Source organism: Tupaia chinensis, unplaced genomic scaffold, assembly GCF_000334495.1.
Source record: "Tupaia chinensis unplaced genomic scaffold, TupChi_1.0 Scaffold143622_1, whole genome shotgun sequence".
NCBI lineage: Eukaryota > Metazoa > Chordata > Mammalia > Scandentia > Tupaiidae > Tupaia > Tupaia belangeri.
In genome coordinates this window covers 294,619-313,320 of record NW_006203470.1, presented here as the reverse complement: position 1 = coordinate 313,320, position 18,702 = coordinate 294,619, and the positions used below count along the sequence as shown (strand labels likewise).

General features: G+C 53.5%; 1 protein-coding gene across 1 annotated transcript in view; it reads right to left on the bottom strand.

Annotated features, from left to right (window-relative positions):
- The window catches only part of LOC102468154 (zinc finger protein 775), a 20,721-nt gene extending 12,905 nt beyond the window's left edge, over positions 1–7,816 (bottom strand). The window contains 5 exon segments of the mRNA XM_027766665.1: positions 8–532; positions 535–579; positions 6,536–6,649; positions 7,263–7,341; positions 7,620–7,816. Of these exon segments, the coding sequence (XP_027622466.1) occupies positions 8–532; positions 535–579; positions 6,536–6,649; positions 7,263–7,341; positions 7,620–7,700 (844 nt within the window). The 5' untranslated portion in view covers positions 7,701–7,816.
- Positions 7,817–18,702: the final 10,886 nt, after the last annotated feature.

The following is an 18,702-nucleotide window of genomic DNA, read 5'->3' as shown; positions in this document are numbered from 1 at the left end:
CGGAGGCCCACCTGGTGGCGAAAGCAGCGCGCGCACTCGGGGCACGAGTGGGTGGCGGGCCGGGCGTGGGTCTTCTGGTGCTTGAGCAGGTGCTGCTTCTGGCTGAAGCGCCTCGCGCACTCGGGACAGCAGAAGGGCCGCTCGCCCGTGTGGTGCCGCTGGTGGCGCGCTAGGTTCGGCTTCTGACTGAAGCTCTTCCCGCACTTGCCGCAGAGGTATGGCTTCTCCCCGGTGTGGGTGCGCTGGTGGATCTTCAAGGACGACCACCAGCTGAACCTCTTCCCGCAGTCCAGGCACACAAAGTGGCCTTCGCTGGCAGAGAGCGCCGGGCTCAGGGGGCCAGGGGCTGCCCCGGGAGCCCGGCCTGCCAGCCCCGCATCCTGCTCAGCGGGAGGAGTCCACTTTGGACCCCCAGTCTCCTCCTGTCCCCCCGAGGCTCGAGGCCTCCCCATGGTCTGGCATGGCGGGAGGCCCCTATGCTGCTGGAAGATGTTTTCCTTATCCTTCTCCGAAAGCCCAAGCGGCGGCACGGCAGCCACTGCAGCTTCTCTTGCTTGATCTTCATGGCCAGCCCATCTCCTGCAAGGGAGAGGGATGAGAGAGGTCAGTGCTGCTGGCCGCGAGGCAGGGGAGAGCAGAAGAGAGCTAGAAACCAGGCAGGAAGAGAGTGAAGAAGGCAACGATTCCAAAAGAAATCGGGAAAAGGAGAGTAAGGGAAGGCAGGAAGGACAATGAGATTGGGCAGGTTGAGGCTGGAGAAGAACAGAGGAACAGAGGAACAAAATACACGGAGAAATTGTGACTCGCTGGGTGGCAAGGCTTTGGGGTCCCCCAAGCATGGCTGTGTCCTTCTTTAAGGCCCCAAGAATTCAGAAAATGTTAAAGAAACCAACCTCGCAAAACCCCAGCCCCAGGAGTAAGGAGAAACTGGCAAGTTTCATAACACCGTTCTTCCCCTACAAGGACTGATGTGAGCTTTCCAAGGGCATGCCCAGCCCCTCCGGGGCTGAGGTGCTCAAACCCCAGGTCATTGCTGTGTGCCCTCCCCGGCTGGACTCCTGCCCCAGGGCGGTAGCCACGATGCATAACCACATCACTGCTGGGACCTTGGCTCTTTGGCAGCCTCTCCTTTCTTCAGCAATACAAGAACAGGACAGTGGGCCGGAAAGGCCTCGGCACACCAAACAGGAGTTGCCTTGCCTTATTAACCCCAATCCACTTCTTTCATGGGAGTCCCACACACACCACTCACAGCCCACGACGTATACCCTGCACCCTCTACAGCCGCGGTGTCTTCCGAGCTCACGGGAGCAAGAAGCTGGAATGGGACACAGCTGCTCTATATGCCACAGAAGCTGCGGATGGGAAGACTGACAGCTGGCCAGACTGATCCTCAAGGTAGAGGTTAGACAGCAGCTGCGTACTCCGTTACAGGGGCCCTGGGTTCTGCCAGTACACTCTCTCGACGGAGGAGATGGTGTAGAACTTACAGTTATGCCCCTTTCTGTATGAGTGCTACATTTCAATAAGTTTATGCTCACTAAAAAGCAGGTAGTGCAAGATAATTGTGAAAAAAGAAGAGAGAAAATGCCGTGGCCTGCATGGCTGGATGCATTTACTGAGGGGAAGTGGCTGTGGATTAGAAATAAACAGAAATATGGGACCAGCAGTTAGTGTAGTGGCTGTGTCACTGGACTCCCATGTAGGTGACCGCAATTCGAGTCCCAGACCCAGTGGCTTAAACTCACGCTGGGCACGTGTGCATACTGGCCCAAGATCCCGAGAGGAGAATGGAGGAGGAGATTGTGGCATGGCCATCCCACCCGGGGGTAGGGGGGGTGATTTCTCACTTTCTGTCTCTGTCTTTCTGACAAGCACACGTGCCCTATAGCAAAAATCTCTCTCTTAAAAAAAAAAAAAGAAACACACATAGACACACAGATAGAGAAAAACAAGGATCAGGTGGTCCAGACTTCCCTGAGGAGGCAGCTATGGTCCTGAACCTTTCTCAGGTTTATTCTTTTATGGGGCAAAGGGGGAAAGGGGACAGGGAATGCAAAGCCAGTTGTTTTCAGATGCTAATCGCTGAAGATGGGAAACCTCTGGCACCCTGCAGTCCAAATGAGTTTTATCTTCTCATGCCTTCTCTGGCTAACAGGTAGTTTCCTTTAACCAACACTGCCTTGCAGTCTTGACACAGAGACAGAACGCATATCCTTTTGTTAATACCTTCACTAGCCCTGCTGTGTCACCCAAAGAACCGCACTTCTGCCTGTGTTTAAAGGTCACTCTTGTGTTGCTCAGGTCCTGCCGCTCCCTACAAGAAAATCTCTAAACAACATTACAAAGACAAGAAAATAAGCTCAAAGGAAGTGGAATGAAGGTATTAATAGAGATTAAAAACAGAGATTTGCAGATAAAGGGAAACATAAAAAACTATCCTGAAAGTCCCAACTACTATGTATGGGCTGTAAGTCAATGGATTTGAAAATCTACATAAACATGATATTAAGAGAAAATGTAAATTAAACTGACTTGTGAGTAGGTAGAAAACCTGATTATAAACACTTAGAAGAGGGGGGCTAGCAGATGGTGTCATGATTGAGGTGCTAGACTCCCACATGGCCAACCACGGTTCGAGTGCCAGACCTGGTGGCTTGCTCTTTCACTTTCTCTGTCTCTCTCTGGTGAGTGCACATGCCCTATTATAAATTTATAAAATAATAAGAATAAAGATAAATAATTCTTATGGTACCAGCAGTTAGCATAATGGCTATGTTGCTGAACTCCCACATAGTCGACTGCGGTTCAAGTCCCGGACCTGGCGGCTTAAACTCACGCCAGGCGCATGTGCGTACAAGCCCAAGATCCCACGAGGAGAATGGAGGAGAAGGGATTGCAGCGTGGCCACCCCCCCGGGGGGTGATTTCTGGCTTTCTGTCTCTATGTCTCTCTCTGTCTCTCTGGCAAGTGCACGTACCCTATAGCAAAAACCTCTCTCAAAAAAAAAAAAAAAAGGTAAATAATTCCTTTACAAAATGGGTAACAGATATGTATAAAAGATCCTATTAAAACTTCTGAAGGGGGGGCTGGCAGGAGGTGTGGTGGTTAAGGGTGCTGGACTCCCACATGGCTGACCGTGGTTCATGTCCCAGACCTGGTGCCTTGCTCTCTCACTTTCTCTCCCTCTCTCTCTCGCTCTCGCTCTGCCCATCTCTGGTCAAAAATTTTTAAATAAATAAATAAATGGAAGTTAAATAAAATAATTAAAAAAAAAAAAAAAACGTCAGGGGCAGGGTTTTTCCCAGCTTGTATAGACCATTACAGAGGATGGAAGGGAGGGAAGAGGTCTATGGAGCAAGCATAACTGCAGTATCAAAACAAGAATGGAGTAGGCAGGAAAGTCTAGGTGTATCTGTCGATAAACCTAGATGCTTTGAACACGCATCAGCTGAACAAGTTCAGCAGTATTAGAACAATAACAAATTATGACCTTGCTGGAATTTTCTTCAGGAAAGCAAGGATGGCTTGATGTAATTCATGGTATCACATATTACAAGCGAAAAGGGTCCAGCAATGATAGCGTGTGCTCACGGTTGCTCCTTGGCGGACTAAGGCCCCATGGGGAGGCTTGGGTTTGATTCCATGCCCACCCTAAAGGCCAGACACAGAGGTGCACACCTGTGGTCCCAGCTCCGGGGGAGGCAGACGCAGGAGGACTGCAATAACACACACACACAGAATGAAAAACCTCGTACTATTCTCAACAGATGTGAAAAAGTCACATGATAAAAATTGACATTTCTGGAGGAAGGAGGAATGAAAAGAAGGAAGGAAAGGCCTTGGTAAATTAGGAGTACAAGATAATTTTCTTAAGCTGACAAAGAATGTATACTAGGAATTAGAGCAAACATTATAACCAAAGGCAAAAGACTGGAAGTTAGAAATAAAATGAGGATGCTCACTGCTGCTTATCCTATTTAAGTTTGCACTTGCGGAACTAGCCAAGGAACTAGCCGAAGCACACAGTGAAAGAAACGAGAAATAGAGAAATACAGGAAAGGAAAGCTGTCATCTGACTGTGACTAGTGACCTAGTGTGCAGGGGAAACCCACTGAGACATGGAAGGAAGAGTTGCGCATGACTGCCAGCCGCGAAAGCATACAAAAATGATGAACCTTTTAAAAATGGCAATAAAAAAGGGGGGACTAAAAGGGGCCAGCAGGTGGCATGGTGGTTAAGGTGCTGGACTCCCACATAGCAGCCACAGTTCACGTCCTGGGTCTTGCTTTCTCACTTTCCCTTTCTCTCTCTGGTAAGTGCCATGTGTCCTATAGAAAATTAAAAAATAATAATAAAATTGAATAATTTTTTTCAAAAGGCAATAAAGCTATTTTTAAATAACCAAGAATATACCTAATGAACACACAAAATTATATAAAGAAAAATATTAGACTATACTAAAGGGATAAGGAAAACCTAAATAAAAAGATAGATATATCCTATTCTTAGATGAGAAGGCAAGGAAATTCTTCACTAGAAAATAACATTTAAATTCAATGTAATCCTAATTAAGTAAAATTTATGATGTAATTAAATTGTCCAAAAAATCCTAGAAATGAACTATGGAGAATTTGGCTTCTGAATTAAAAGCTAAAATGCAACCACTACACACCCTGAAAATGGCTAAAATCCGTACACTGACAACACCAAATGCTGGTGAGGACATGGAGCAGCAGGAACTCACTCACTGCTGGTGAGATGCAGAAGCACAGCTGCTGGGAGACAGCTCAGTGTTTCTTACAAAGCTAGACACAGGCTGACTATGTGACCCAAAAACAGTGCTCCTAGGTATTGACCCAAACGAGAAACGAGCTGAACACTTATGTCCACACGAAAGCCTACACACAGATGTTTATAAGGTTCTTCATGACCACCGAAACTTGGCAGCCACCAAGATGTCCTTCAAAGGAATAAACAAACCATGGTATATCCATAGGATGGAGTATTATTCATGATAAAAGAAGTAAGCTATTGTGGCCAGCAGGTGGCAGGGTGGTAAGTCAGTGGGTCCCACAAGGCCAACTCCGCAGTTTGAGTCCTGGACCAGCGGCCTGGAAAACATGGCAGGTGCATGTGCTTGTATGCCCCAAATCCCAAGACAATGGGGCAGAAGGGATTGCAGTGTGGCCATTCCCCCTGGGAGGGAGGCTGTGATTTCTCACCACCACCCCATCCCCATTGCCCCATAGTGAGTTCACACACCCTGTGGCAAAAATCTTAAAAAAAAAAAAAAAGGCCCAGCAGATGGCATAACGGTTACATCACTGGACTCCCACGTAGTTGACTGAGGTTCGAGTTCCAGACCCAGCAGCATAAACACACACCAGGCACAAATGTATGCATGCCCAAAATCCAGAGGGGAGAATGGAGAAGGGTTTGCTGTGTGGCCATTTCCCCTGGGAAGTGATTTCTCGCTTTCTGTATCTCAAACACATACACCCTATAGTAAAAAATCTCTTAAAAGAAAATAATAAGCGGGACCAGCAGTTAGTGTAATGGCTATGTTGCTGGACTCCCACGTAGTCAACTGCGATTTGCGTCCTGGACCCGGTGGCTTAAAACTCACGCCGGGCGCATGTGCGTGTGTGTCCAGGATCCCGAGAGGAGAATGGAGGAGAAGGGATTGCGGTGTGACCATCCCCCCTGGGGGATGATTCCTCGCTTCTCTGTCTGTCTGGCAAGCGCACATGCCCTGTAGCAAAAATCTCTTAAAAAAAAAAGAAAAGAAAAGAAAAGAAAAGAAGCTATCAAATCAAAGACACCCTAAATTCATATTGCTAAATCAAAGAAACCAATCTGAAAAAGCTATATACTCTAGGATTCTATCTGATATTCTGTAGAGACAGTGAAAAAGGCCAGGGGTTAAGGGGGGAGAAGGGGAGGGTTGGTAGGAGAAAGATAAATAGGTAGAGCGTGGGGGGCTTTGGAGCAGGGCGGCTACTGGGTGCGATACTGGAACACAGGGTAAGATGTTATGTATTTGTCAAAACCCACACAATACTCAACACCAAGAGTGACGCGAATGTAAAGTATGGACTTCAGTTAGTAATAGTGTATCAGGGACCAGCAGATGGCATCATGGTTATGTCACTGGACTCCCACTTAGTCAACAGCGGTTCAAGTCCCAGACCCGACAGCTTAAAACTCTCGTGGAGTGAGTGTGCATGTATGCAGAAAATCCTGAGAGGAGAATGGAGAAGGGATTGTAGTGTGGCCATCCCCATGGGGGATGATTTCTCACTCTCTGCCTCTGTCTCTTCAGCGAGCACACATGCCCTATAGCAAAAATTTCTCTTAAAATTATATATATATATATAAATAGTGTATCAGTACTGGCTCGGCAACAGTAACAAATATACCACATTAAACCAATGTGAGTAACAGGAGAAACTGGCACCAGTGGCGTGGTGGTAAAGTACAAGGCTCAGCAGACTGACACGCATGGAAAAGTTCCAGATGCACACACACAAACCTCTCTGATATGCCAGGCACGTGTGTGCCCATGGTCCGGGGCTGGCTGGGGGCAGAGGGGAGTGGGACTCACAGCATCGAAACTCTCTTGAGGGTGCTGTCACTCTTCCTCTCTCTGTCTCAGTCACAGAAGACATAAAAAAAAATTATAAGTAAACAGGGGGGTAGGGTATAGGGAACTTCCTACTTTTCTTCATAATTATTTTGTCAACTTAAAACTGGTCTGAAAAACAGTCCATTTGGGGCCAGTAGGTGTATGGTGGTTAAGGGTGCTGGACTCCCACATGGCTGTGGTTCGAGTCCTGGACCTGGTGGCTTGTTTTCTCACTTTCTCTCTCACTTTCTCTCTCTCTCTCACTTTGTCCCTCTCTGGTCAAATATACATAAATAAATAAATAAAGTTAAATAATTCTTTACAAAAAAAAAAAAAAAAACAGTCCATTCCAAACAATGAAAGTGGACTAAAGCACTGAGTGATGGGATGGCCTTTATGCCCCGAATCCCACGGGTCTCTGCTTTGCCTGGTTAAAATGGCCTTGCCCATCACATGGCTGATGGCATGGGAGCTGTGCTCTCTCCGGTCAGAAAAATGACCCTGAAGGCCCCAGAATGCCAGCTCAGTGTTTCCTCGCATCCACCACTACCTCCCACTTGGTGATGAAGAGAACAAGGGCGGGCAGCCGAGGAAGCAGTGGCCACAGCTGCCTCCGCCTCCTCCAGCCTCTTACCTGTGCCGTTGCCAGCCCGGCTGATCTCCATCCCCAGGGACCTCCCACGGCATCGGCAGCCGGGTCCCAGTCCTGCCTTCTGTGGGTGAGATGGGAGCAAGAAAACAGAGGTTGGCCTAAGGGGCAGGATGACAACAGGTGTCCCAGTCCTCTGCCATGTCACAGAAAGCCTTCTCTATCCGTGACCTAGCTGAACTGTGACGGCTTCCTAACTGCACACACCCACGGAGAGATCAGCATGATTCTCACTGTACACCGAGGAGCAAGCCGGAGAGGGCCCCGGGGCCCCGGGGCTGTGCAGGGAGCTGGACGGCAGGGCCGGACTTCTACCTCCTAGACCAGAGCCTCACTCCCCACCTTGAACACCCCCAGGGTGGCAGGTGACTTCTGAGAACCAGGAACCTCAGACACAGTCAGAGATCTTCTGGAACCAGCCATGGCAGGGCTCAGAGGCAGAACTACGCTCCATGAGTCCTAGTTCACTGGCCCCTCCTCCAGGTCCCCGTCACACTCCCATTCCTTCCAGGGAGGGCAACTCCCGTCCCTCTCGCGAGAACATGGACAGCCAGTCAGTACCAGCTAACTGACCCCTTGTTCACTGTGTGGGGCTCACTGGTTTGAGGTTTATTTTATTCATGATAGAGAGCACATGTGTGCAAAGAGAGAAAAAGAGACAGAGAGAACTCTCAAAGTCTCGGCATGCCGCATTCTCTCCCCCCGCCGCCCAGCGTCCAGCTCACTGGGCTCTCGGGCATGCGTGTGCCCTGCGTGTCAGGTCAGTCAGGGTAGAGGTCCAAACCAGGCTGGCCCACGCCCTCCAACACCACAGCTCAGGTCCTTGCTGACCACGCCACCCAGCTGGGCTTCGTCTCTTTCTATGCCCAAGCCCTCTGACCGTGGCCAGCTGGGGAGGTCGTGCTGTTGCCTGGGGGCCTCCGGCCTTTGCAGATCTCTGCCTGGCTCGGCCCTCACTCCGTTCAGCTCTCTGCTTCAAAGCCACCTCCTCAGAGTAGCCTTCCCTGGCAGGTCTACATGGTCGCAGCCCAACCCCACCTCATCTGTCCCCTCTAAGGCTGTCCACCACCTGACATGACCTGGTCTGTTTTTCCCGGCTGTCACAAGGACAGGAGCCGTCGTGCTTGCTGCCAGGCCCCAGCACACAGAGCGGAGTCAACTGTAGGCACGGCGGGTACCTGGCAAACACATGGGCACAGCCATGCTGCCCTGCCTGATGCAGCACAGGGCCAGGGCTGTGGCCACCATGGTAGTGTGGCTGTCCTCCATGGACAGGGCCTGGTTTTACCTGCCTGCACCCCTCAGCACAGGGAGGACTTGAGGCTACTACCCCACAGAGGGGTAGGGCACTGCCTTCTGGCACTTCCGCTCAGAGACGGGCCCTCCTTTCCAGAAATTGCTCCAGGCCCTGGAGGGTCTCCCTCCTTCCCTTGCCCAGCTCCCCTCCCAGAGTCACGCTGAGCACATACCCAGACTGCAAATCTGGACTCTGACAAGAGAGGTTGGGGGCTGCAGGGGTTAAGGGTAAAAGAAATCTAAAAATGGAAGAAATCATTTTCTCTAGTGCAAAGAAGGAAAGAGACACCCACGCCCTTTCATCCTAGAATGTTTTCTTTAGAGCACTGTAAGGGTGTAAATCTTTTTAGAAACTAAGCCTTTCACCAGCTTCTCAGCCCAAGGACCTCTCCCTCCAGGGCCCAGAGCAAGCTCTCTGAAACCACGCAGGAAGGGAGACCAAGCCCCACCTCCCATCTCCAGGGGACATGGGCACCTACCCAGGCCAGGAGCATGGCTCCAAGGTGCAAACCGACTCGCCGTCATCAAGACAGGGGAATTTGTCTTTCCTTTGGACAAAAGCTGACAAAAGCTGACACAAATGAACATCCCAACTACAGGTGGGCCCAGGTGGAACCAAGCGTGACAAATGTCACTGTCCAGTCCTCCACTCAGGGCCAATCACAGCTCATTGTGAGAACACGCTGGCACCTGCTGGGCTATGCACAGGGCTCAGGGCAAAGGGGAGATATGAGCACCCCGTTAGGGTCTCACACGGTGACCTCCCCCAGCCTTCCCAACCCCCCAGGGTCACGGCATGTGAGTGCATGCCAGGCACGTCCAGGTCGACCAGAACCCATGCCCGCCCTCCCACGTGACTGCCAGCCCTGCAGAGCCCAGGCTGTGCTGCCTGATCCCAGTAATGACGGGGCTCTTAGGCACTCTCCCTGGGCTTTCTCGGAGACACCGAAGTCTGCCTGTGGTGCAGAGAAAAAGCAAACAAGGTGCAGAGAGGGAGGCCTACCTGAGGGTGCTGTGTGCCGCCCTGACCTCACCCTTCCCTCCTGGCTACTCCGCGGGCTGCTGCCTCCCCGCCTGGGGAAGCTCTCTCCAACTGGACTAAATGTCCACCAAAAGAGGCTCTGAGGACTGGCAGGCAGAGGGGACCCCTTTCAATGGCCAGGTGACAAATTGAGAGTGAGGACAGAGGGACGGGCGCTGCCTACACAACACGGCGGCGAAGGCGCTAGATGCCACGGCTGACTGCACCGTCTGCATCCCCGACTGGTGTCTTGACAATCACACTGACTGTGAGTGTGTGAGTGTGTGAGAGTGTGTGTGTGTGTGTGTGGCCAAAATCCCCAGAGGAGAATGGGCGGGCAGGGGTTATGTGTGGCCATCCCCCTGGGGAGCGATTCCTCACTTTCCTTCTCTCTCTCTCTCTGCCTCCAGTGAGCACACGTGTCCCAAAAAAGAAAAAAGAAAAAAGAAAAAAAGTGGAAACAAAGGCAGGGGCCACACAGGCCAGGGGACAACAAGAGAGGGTGAAGAGGGACGTTTCTGGAAGCCAGTGGGGCAGGCAACCCACAGGCCAGACCCTGGGAAAGCCCAGCCATGGACAGTCCTCACACAGACCCTCCCCGGCCGTCCACACCACACTCACCGCCTCTCGCTCTGCTGTGCCACGTGGCATGGCCCTCCTCGCCCACCACGCTGACAGGGTGCCCAGTTGACTGGACAGACAGCGGGAACCAGGAGAGCAGGCAGGAGCTCTCAGGCGACTGGCCACCCCACCAAGTAAGTCTCTGCAGCCACTCTGTCCACCAGGCAGGCCCAGCGCCAGCCTCGGGCCACCTTTCCCCCACTGCCCAGCCAGTTCTGTGGCAACAAGGACACATGGAGAGGAGTCTCAGGACAAGGCCCTTCCCTCGGCCTGGCCCTGGGCCAGGGCTGCATCAGGCTGCCATCAGCTAAGAACCCTCAGGGGGAAGGCCTCGGCCCAGGCCAGCTGCCATGACAACTGCAGGACCACACAAAGAGGGGACTGTGGTGGAGCAGGTGGTAAGGTCTGGACACAGGAGAGTTAACAAAGGGGCTTTGGTTTCAGCAGCCTCTTGGGGGAGAAGGGGGGACAGGGGAGACAGTGCAGACAGCAGCTGGGGCAAGGAGGGAGGTCAGAGGCCAGGAGAGGCTGCCTGTCCAGGTCTCTCCACCACATCCAAACCTCAGGCTTCTGCAAGTCATGCCCCAGCCAGGCACAGCTCTCTACGCAGACCAGGGCCCAGCAGGGACGAGGAAGTGGGTGACCCTTGTGCACCTCTGTCCCCTCCCAGTACTCCCTCCAAAAGCAGAAGCTTTGAGGGGAGCAGTGCCCCAAACCCCGGCCAAAGGCTCGTCTCAGCCACGAGCCCCCTCCAGGTCCTCGCCTGCTGCCCCCTACTCACCTGTAGCCACCAGCCCTTGCCCTCCCAGGAGACCCACCCGGACAGGAGACAGTCTTCCCTGGGTCCCCCCATGCCCAGCAACACCCTCTGCCCAGGCTCCCAACCAGCAGCGTCCTCCCCTACACTGGGCAAGCCAGCCTGGCCCTCAGGAGAGCCGGCCTCCATCCCACAGGCCCTCCCTGACTGCTACGTCCTCCCAGTCCCGCTCTCCCTGCATGACCCACTCACTCCAGTCAGCTCCCGGGGACTGGACCCTAGGCTGAGTGCCAGCGCGCTGCCCACCCATCCAATGTGCTCTCAGATGCCCAAGCAGAGCTGTGCGGCTCGCCACCTCACTTGAGGGAGGTGTGGGGTTCCCCCCAAACAGCTTAATGTCCATCCGGCTGTGGGAAGAAGAGGGACAGCAGAGCGCCAGAGCCTGCCGCGAGCCGATGACATGCCAAGCACCTAGCAGGCACACGCCCGTCCACATCATCCTTATACTAAATGAAGCATGGCCAGAGAAGGTAAGTCATTCACTCAAGGCCACACAGCTAGTCCTGGAGCTAGGGTGCAGCTGGGGGAGTGGAGGAGCACCTGCAGCGTGGCCACACTCCACTAGAGGTGCTTTCTCCTCCTCCCTCTCTGTCTCTCTCCGGCCAGCATATGCACCCTCTGGCAAAATTTATTTTTATTTTTAAAATTTTTCACTTATTGTAGTGATTACTGTTCTTGCTATAGGACACACGTGCTCACCAGAGAGAGAAAGAGACAGTAAGACAAAATGAGAACGCGAGCCACCAGTCTGGGACTCGAACCGCGGTCAGCCATGTGGGAGTCTAGCACCTTAACCACCATGCCTCCTGCTGACCCTGGCAAAAAAAAAATATATATATCTTTTTAATTCGGTTTCTCAAACACACTGGCCACATGTAGGCATTTAATGGCCACATGCGGCTAGTGGCACCGTGATGCCTGGAGATCACGTCCGTCCCCCAGAAGGCAAGCTCTGGGGAGGGGGCCCTGCCGCCCTGCCCATTGCTGCCATGCAGGAGGAGCTTCATGAGTACTGAACGAGTACACGGAACAAAAGGAGGACTCTGAAGAGGTGGCTCCTCTGCCCCAGCCCTGCGTCACCAACAGCAAATCCCTCAGGACTCGTGCCCGGATGCCAGTGCTGTGTCTGGAAACCGACTTCGGTGAACAGCAGTGGGTGCTTCATTTTAATACGATCGCAGGCATGTGAGCTGTATGAACATTATGCAGGACCAGCTGGCGGCCTGATAGTTACAGCAGCTGGATCCCATGTGGCCAACTGCGTGGTTTGAATTCCGGACCTAGCAGCTTCAAAAATGCACCAGGCACATGTGCATGCATGCCCAAAATCCCTACAAGGAGGGAGAAATGGAGGAGATGGGATTACAGGATGATCATGCCCCACAGGAGATGTTTTCTCTACCCCAATACAGGGGGATCTTTTTCTGGTGAGTAAACACACCCTTTAGCAAATTTTTTTAAAAAAGCACACACAAACACACCCAGACACAATCATATCTAAGTAAATGAAAGTTCAAAGATGCAGAAACCAAGAGCCACTCCGAGACATGAGAACACCTGCCAACTCCGTATACAGGTGCTGGGAGAGGGAGAGACTTTAAAAACTCACAGACAAGCTTTCGGACCCATGGACAAAGTGCCATCGTGAACCACATCACGACAGAACACACAGCACACTCGTGAAAGCAGAAATGTGAAGCTACATTAACACAGTGTCTTCAAACGCTCACCCCAAGGGGCCCACCCGGTCCCCGGAACAGACTCAGAGGAGGCGGAAACAGAAGCCTCTTGGCCACGGTGAGCCAGAAAGCACAAGCAGACACTTGGGCTACCTGTGCCGGGAGCCAGGAGCCAGAGGCCGGCAGGGCTGCAGCTAGCTGGGGTGAAGTGAGAATGGGTCAGAAAAACCCAGAAGGATAAGGCTGTGTCCAGGAAGCCCAGAGCAGCTGAGATCTGCCCAGGCCTTTCCCATGTTGGCCAGCTTTGGGTGCCCTGAGCCCCCCAACCCATGGAAGGCCACTGTCCGCGGCTGATGGGTCTCCTGTGCAAGGCTGCCCTTCCCAGTCCTCTGCTGGGAAGCCCAGACTGCGCATCAGGCCTGTGTTACAACCTAGACTGGGACCCGCAAGCCCTCAGTCTGAGCCCGCTTGCCACCAACCTGCTGTGAGTCCCTGGAAAGGTGCTCAGCTCTCTGGGCCTCAGGTTCCTAAAGGTGAAGGCTCCGAGAGTTTCTTATGAGCATAACGAGTAAGTCTGGGGAGGCACTGCACTTTCTGAACCTACAGCGGCAGCGTCTACTCTCCTAGTAAGCCCAAGTCCACGCTCTCCACACCCTCGGCAACCCCAGCCCAGCGGTGTGAGCACTTCCAAAACCCTCGCTCCTTCCAGCACCAGCGGGAAGAAAGGCTGACCCAGCTCTCCTTGTAAGCACTTTCTGCAAGTCCCCCCTCCACCTCTCCGGGCAGGTGTCGCCTCCCCCACTGGAGGCATCTACCCCCACCCCAGCATCGCATCCTCTCCCCATCGTTACCCTCCTCCGTCCGTGCTCTACCCTTCCCCTCCCTCCACCAACTCCGCCAGCTTCAGACATTGGTCTCTCAATCCCAGGACGGGGACTGAGGTGGAAGCGGAGGGCAAGGGCAGGCGACCATCCCACAGAATACCAGGCTTCCTAGTGGGAAAAGTCACAGATGGGCCAGACCAGGACTGAGACTGGGTTGCCATCTGATTAGCAGTTTTCCCTGGGCAAGCCACGTTCCTTCTCTGGGCCTCAGTGCCCCCACCTGCAAATGGGAATAGTAATACCTGCCCCTGTGGTAGGACTGTTATACCAAGGGATGGCAGGGTGGGGCACTGGGAGCCAACTCGGAATTGCTGCGGCCACACCTCTCCCCACTCCCTAGGTTATAAGAAGTGCGCCTTAGGGTTGGCCGACTCAGGTGAGCAGCTCCATTTGTTTCTCAGCAGGACCTGGGCACCAGTCGACTGTGAGGTCAGCTGCCTGTCCAGTCCCCAGAGGACCCCAGCTGGACCCCAGCCCTGAACCTGAGGCATCGCCTTCCAGGACTTCTGCCTCCCCCGACCAGCCTAGCAGGCACCCCCGCCCTGCACTCACATTCCACAGCTCCAAGTCTAATACTCAGGAGCCTGCAGGAGCAAGGGAGCTCCCAAAGCAGCACCAAAGGCAAGGGACAAGACTGTGGTCCTCTGAACAGGTGACACAGTGTGGCCACAAACACGTCCCCACCCAGCTGCATTCAGAGGACCTGGGGAAGGTAAGAAATGTCCCCTTCACAAATGAGGGAAGGGAGGCCTACAGAGGCCACATACTGTCTTCCTCGAAGAGAATTAGACCCCTCAATCCTCCTTGTGCACTTCTGGCCACCCACTCTAAGGGGGCCTTGGGTTCCTCAGCTTAACCCTCACAGGGCAGGCACTTCCAGACTACCTTCAGCGATCTCGATGCGGGCTCTGGGCATCCCTTGTCTCTCCAGCGGGGGCAGAAGGTATTCAGCAGGCCTCTCAAAACCTCCACACCTTTTTTATTTTATTTTCGGAGACGTTTTTCTTATAGAATGCATGTGGCTCACCAGAAAGACAGAGAGAGACAGAGAGACAGAAAGAGCGAAATCACCCCACCACCACCACCGGGGGGATGGCCCTTCTCCTCTGGGATCTTGGGCACGCACGCACATGCGCCCGGCGTGAGTTTAAGCCACCAGGTCCAGGACTCGAGCCATGGTCGACTACATGAGAGTCCAGCAACATAGCCATTTCTACCTCAGTGTAAACACCCCCACAACCAGCAGGTCTCCAAGTCCCACCGGTGCTATTTTGAATCCCTCCAAGATCTCCAGTTCAGGCCTCCCTACTTATTATTTGGATCGACAGTTGATGCTTACCTTCCTCTTCGAACCCATCTGCCACCCAAAATCCAAAGCAATTTTTCTAAAATTGAAATTTGGACAAGTTATTTCTTTGCTTCAAATGCTTCAATGGCCAGGCCAACAGGTGGCAAGGAGGCTGCGGTGCTGGACCCCGCACAGCTGACTGCATGGCTCGGGTCCTGGATCGGACAGCTGGAAGATCACGCCAGGCACGTGTGCGTGCAGTGTGCTGCGTGCCCAAAATCCCAAGAGGAGATGGAGTAGAAGGGATTGTGGCATGGCCATTCCCCGGGCCGGGGTGGGGGGGAGGTTTCTCATCTCTCTCTCCCTCTGTCTCTCTGGGGAATACATGCATCCTACAGCAAAAACTCGGGCTGGGGGGGTGGTGGAAGGATTCAATTGCCATATACTTTCAGATTCAGCTAATACTTCTTGGCCAGGCCATTCAAAAGCTGGTCTCTACTCTCCCCACTGCACCCCAACATACCCTAGTCTCTCAATACTCGGTTCCTGAATTTGCCACATCCTGGCACACCTGCAGATCTCTGACCCCAGCACAGGTCAGGGGTCACTTTGACCAAGAGCCTTTTTGGATACACCAGGCTCAGTCACGGGTCCCTCCTCTAACCTCTGCACATCCAGCCCAGCACCGTCTTCCTCACCACCAAGACCACACACATCTGCACAGGGGTGCTTCTCCCTCCCAGCACCGGGACAAGCTCTGCAGGGGTAAGCCATTTATGAACCAGATTAGAAGGGAACGTTGGAATAAAAGAAACGTCAGCCCTAAACGGATTAGAAGCACAGAAACATGGAATCTCAGCTGAAGGGAGACAAATGTCATCTGATCCCTTCACTACAATGAACACGGGGATCCTGGTGGGTCACGGACCTCCAACCTTGAGGTCTGTGACCACGCCCAAGCCGCCCTGACATGCCCAGACCCACACGTCCCCTCGGCTCCATCTTTCCCACGGCTGGAGGAGGCAGCGTACCTACACCCTCCACCTTCACTGAGGAAGAAGCCTCCACCTCACAACCGCCCCCACTGAGATCCGGGCCTAAGTGCCTATTTTCTTGGAACTGAGATTCTGGGATTTCACACACTCACACATACACACACACACACACACACACACACACACTTCCAACTTCTGCGTGCTTCCCTCACCGGTCTCCGCCCTCAGTCCTTATCCCCATTCATTTAATCACACATTTATTGAGCACCTACTATGTGTCACTCTGCAACGAGTACTGGGGTGTCTGTCCCCAGAAGCTGGTCTATCCGGGAGGAAGACACGGACCGGGCCAGAACAACGGGACAGTCCAGGAGAGGCCGCGCGCAGGCGACCCTCCGCTCACTACCCCGTCCTCCCTCCAAACCCTCAGAGCCCTCCCTCCTGACCTCGCTGCCCTGGCCTGCGACCCTCCCCACTCCCGGCCGGATCGCTTCCCCATGGGCTCTGTAGGGGATAGGGAAAGTTTGGGTCTGTAGCATGGGGGCGCGCGAACTCGGGGGCCGCGCAGGGCTCGGAGCACCCCGAGGTCCCCGCCCCATCCCTCTGTTCCAGCCCAAGCCGGGTAGAGGTAGCGCGGGAGGAGCGGGGCTGGGCGCTGGTCCATCCCTCGCACCGCCCCTCCCCGCCCGAAATGCAGAGGGACTCGGCGGGAGGGGGCCGGGGAAATAAATACCTTTGACTTTGTAGCTAAGGTTAACGGGAACTGCCACCCCGGGGGCGACTTTGGCACCGGGCTCCGGGCCTGGCCAGTCCCGGGGCAGGCGGGGCGGACGCGCTCGCCTGATTGGCCGGCGGTCCCGGTCGTCCCCTGGGTCGCCCAGCCACCCGATTGGCTGTGCTGCTCAGCTGACAGGCCTGGCCCTATAGGAGCAGCCCATGGGGCGGCCCCTTTGTTCTCCAGAGCCAATAGCCTGGGTGGGCGGGCTGACGCGCCTGCAGACCGCCCGCCGTGGCGGCACCCTGCCGGCCGGGGCGCTCTTCCAGACCCGGCTCCGAGCTTGTGCGCTTCCCGCTTCTCGCTCCCAGCATTCGCGCGTTTAGACGCTCTCAACTCGGAGCTCACGTCCCAGTCGAGCGTGAGCTGAGCCCGTCCTCGCCGAGCGCCCACGGCGTGCCAGCCCTGGCCTCCGTGCTGGGACCGGCAGGCAGGAAACAGCGCGCCTAGGCTTTCCTCCAGCGCACGTTCCTTCCTTCCTGAAAGCTGTGGCTCGGCCGGTGCTGCCCACACGGCTGTGTCCAGTGAAGAAAAGTGTGGAAGAGAATACACGTGCCGTGTGTGTGTGTGTGTACACGCGTGCGCGCGCTTGTGGCAGAAGCAAGGTTGCCCCACCTCCTCCCTGGTGCCCAACTGGGCCACAGGCCTACAGCGGGTGTACGAGAAGGGTCCTCCAGACATAAGCAATTAATTACACTCAGCCCTTTCTTTCACTAGCTGAGGAAACGGCCTGAGGAGGTCGCCCCTCCTGGGTGACTGCTCAAGGGGACAGAACCAGTCTCCCAGCTGCTAACCCAGAGCAGACGCCAGCCTTGGGTGACAGAGGCCATACAACTAACACCGGCAGAACATAAAGAGCTATCTCATGTTTAAGCAAGGCTTGGCTGAGAAAAAGCTGTAGGCAGGGCGACAGCTAGAGCTCGAGGTTCCAGCTGTGTTTGCGGCACTGGTTTGTGTTTTCAGTCTCCCTGCCATGGGCTTTACTGTCATCACGGTACCCCGTAAGGGTGAAATAACACCCCCAGCCTTACTGTAACTTTTACAATTAATAATTCTAAGAGAATGCGGATCCCTAAGGCGGAGGTGAACGGGAATTAGACTCACTCCACCTGCCTGGAAAATAACAATAAACAATACTGAAGTCCCTCTCAGGTTCACATGTACATAATAACCTTTCGGTTAGTCATTAAGCTGCTCACAAGACCACATTCCTTTCCCATGTGAGCAAGAGGCTCACCCTCTTAGCTGTAAATTACCCCAAAAACAATATAGATGTTCCATTTTAGTATATATTAACCATGTCTTTACTTAATCAAATAAGATTTCTATCGAGGCCTTTGTAACCGCTATCTGCTGCCGCCCCGACCTGGGGCTGAAGTTACCAAGCTTGCTGAAAACCCCATCATTCAAAAGCCCCTAACTGGCAATCAAGATCTAAGAAAAAATGTACCAGACAAATAGACTCTCCCGTCCTGAGTTGTAACTGCTTTTACCTGATCAAACAAGAACAGTACATCATGTGTTAAGATTATTGTTTCCATGTTTCGAATACCCTATTCTTAAGAGGAAAATCTTTTACCTCCCCCTCACCCCTCCAACCCCTGTAAACATCCCTCAATAAATATGTATGATTCCTAGCCATAGACGCTGCAGTCTTGAGTTTGCTCTGCCTATAGTTGGCTGAGAACATGCTAAAGAGCACTGAGGTCTCAATCTGATTTCTTCTCACCCGCGTCGCCTCCGTCAAGTCAGCTCACCCTGGCTGGAGCAGGTCTCCGGCACTTGGGGAAGAATATTCTCATCTACTCCAACTACAACAGAAAGCAGTTCCTTGCACCTCTTCCCCGTAGGAGCATAGCTGGGGCAGTTCCCATTGGCAGGATTCTCGGGCTGCTTAGAAACTGCCATTAGAGGGACCAGCAGTTGGCATAATGGCTATGTTGCTGGACTCCCCTGTGGTCGACCATGGTTTGAGTCCTGGACCCAGTGGCTTAAACTCCACCATGTGCATGCGTGCCCAGGATCCCAAGAGGAGAATGGAGGAGGGAT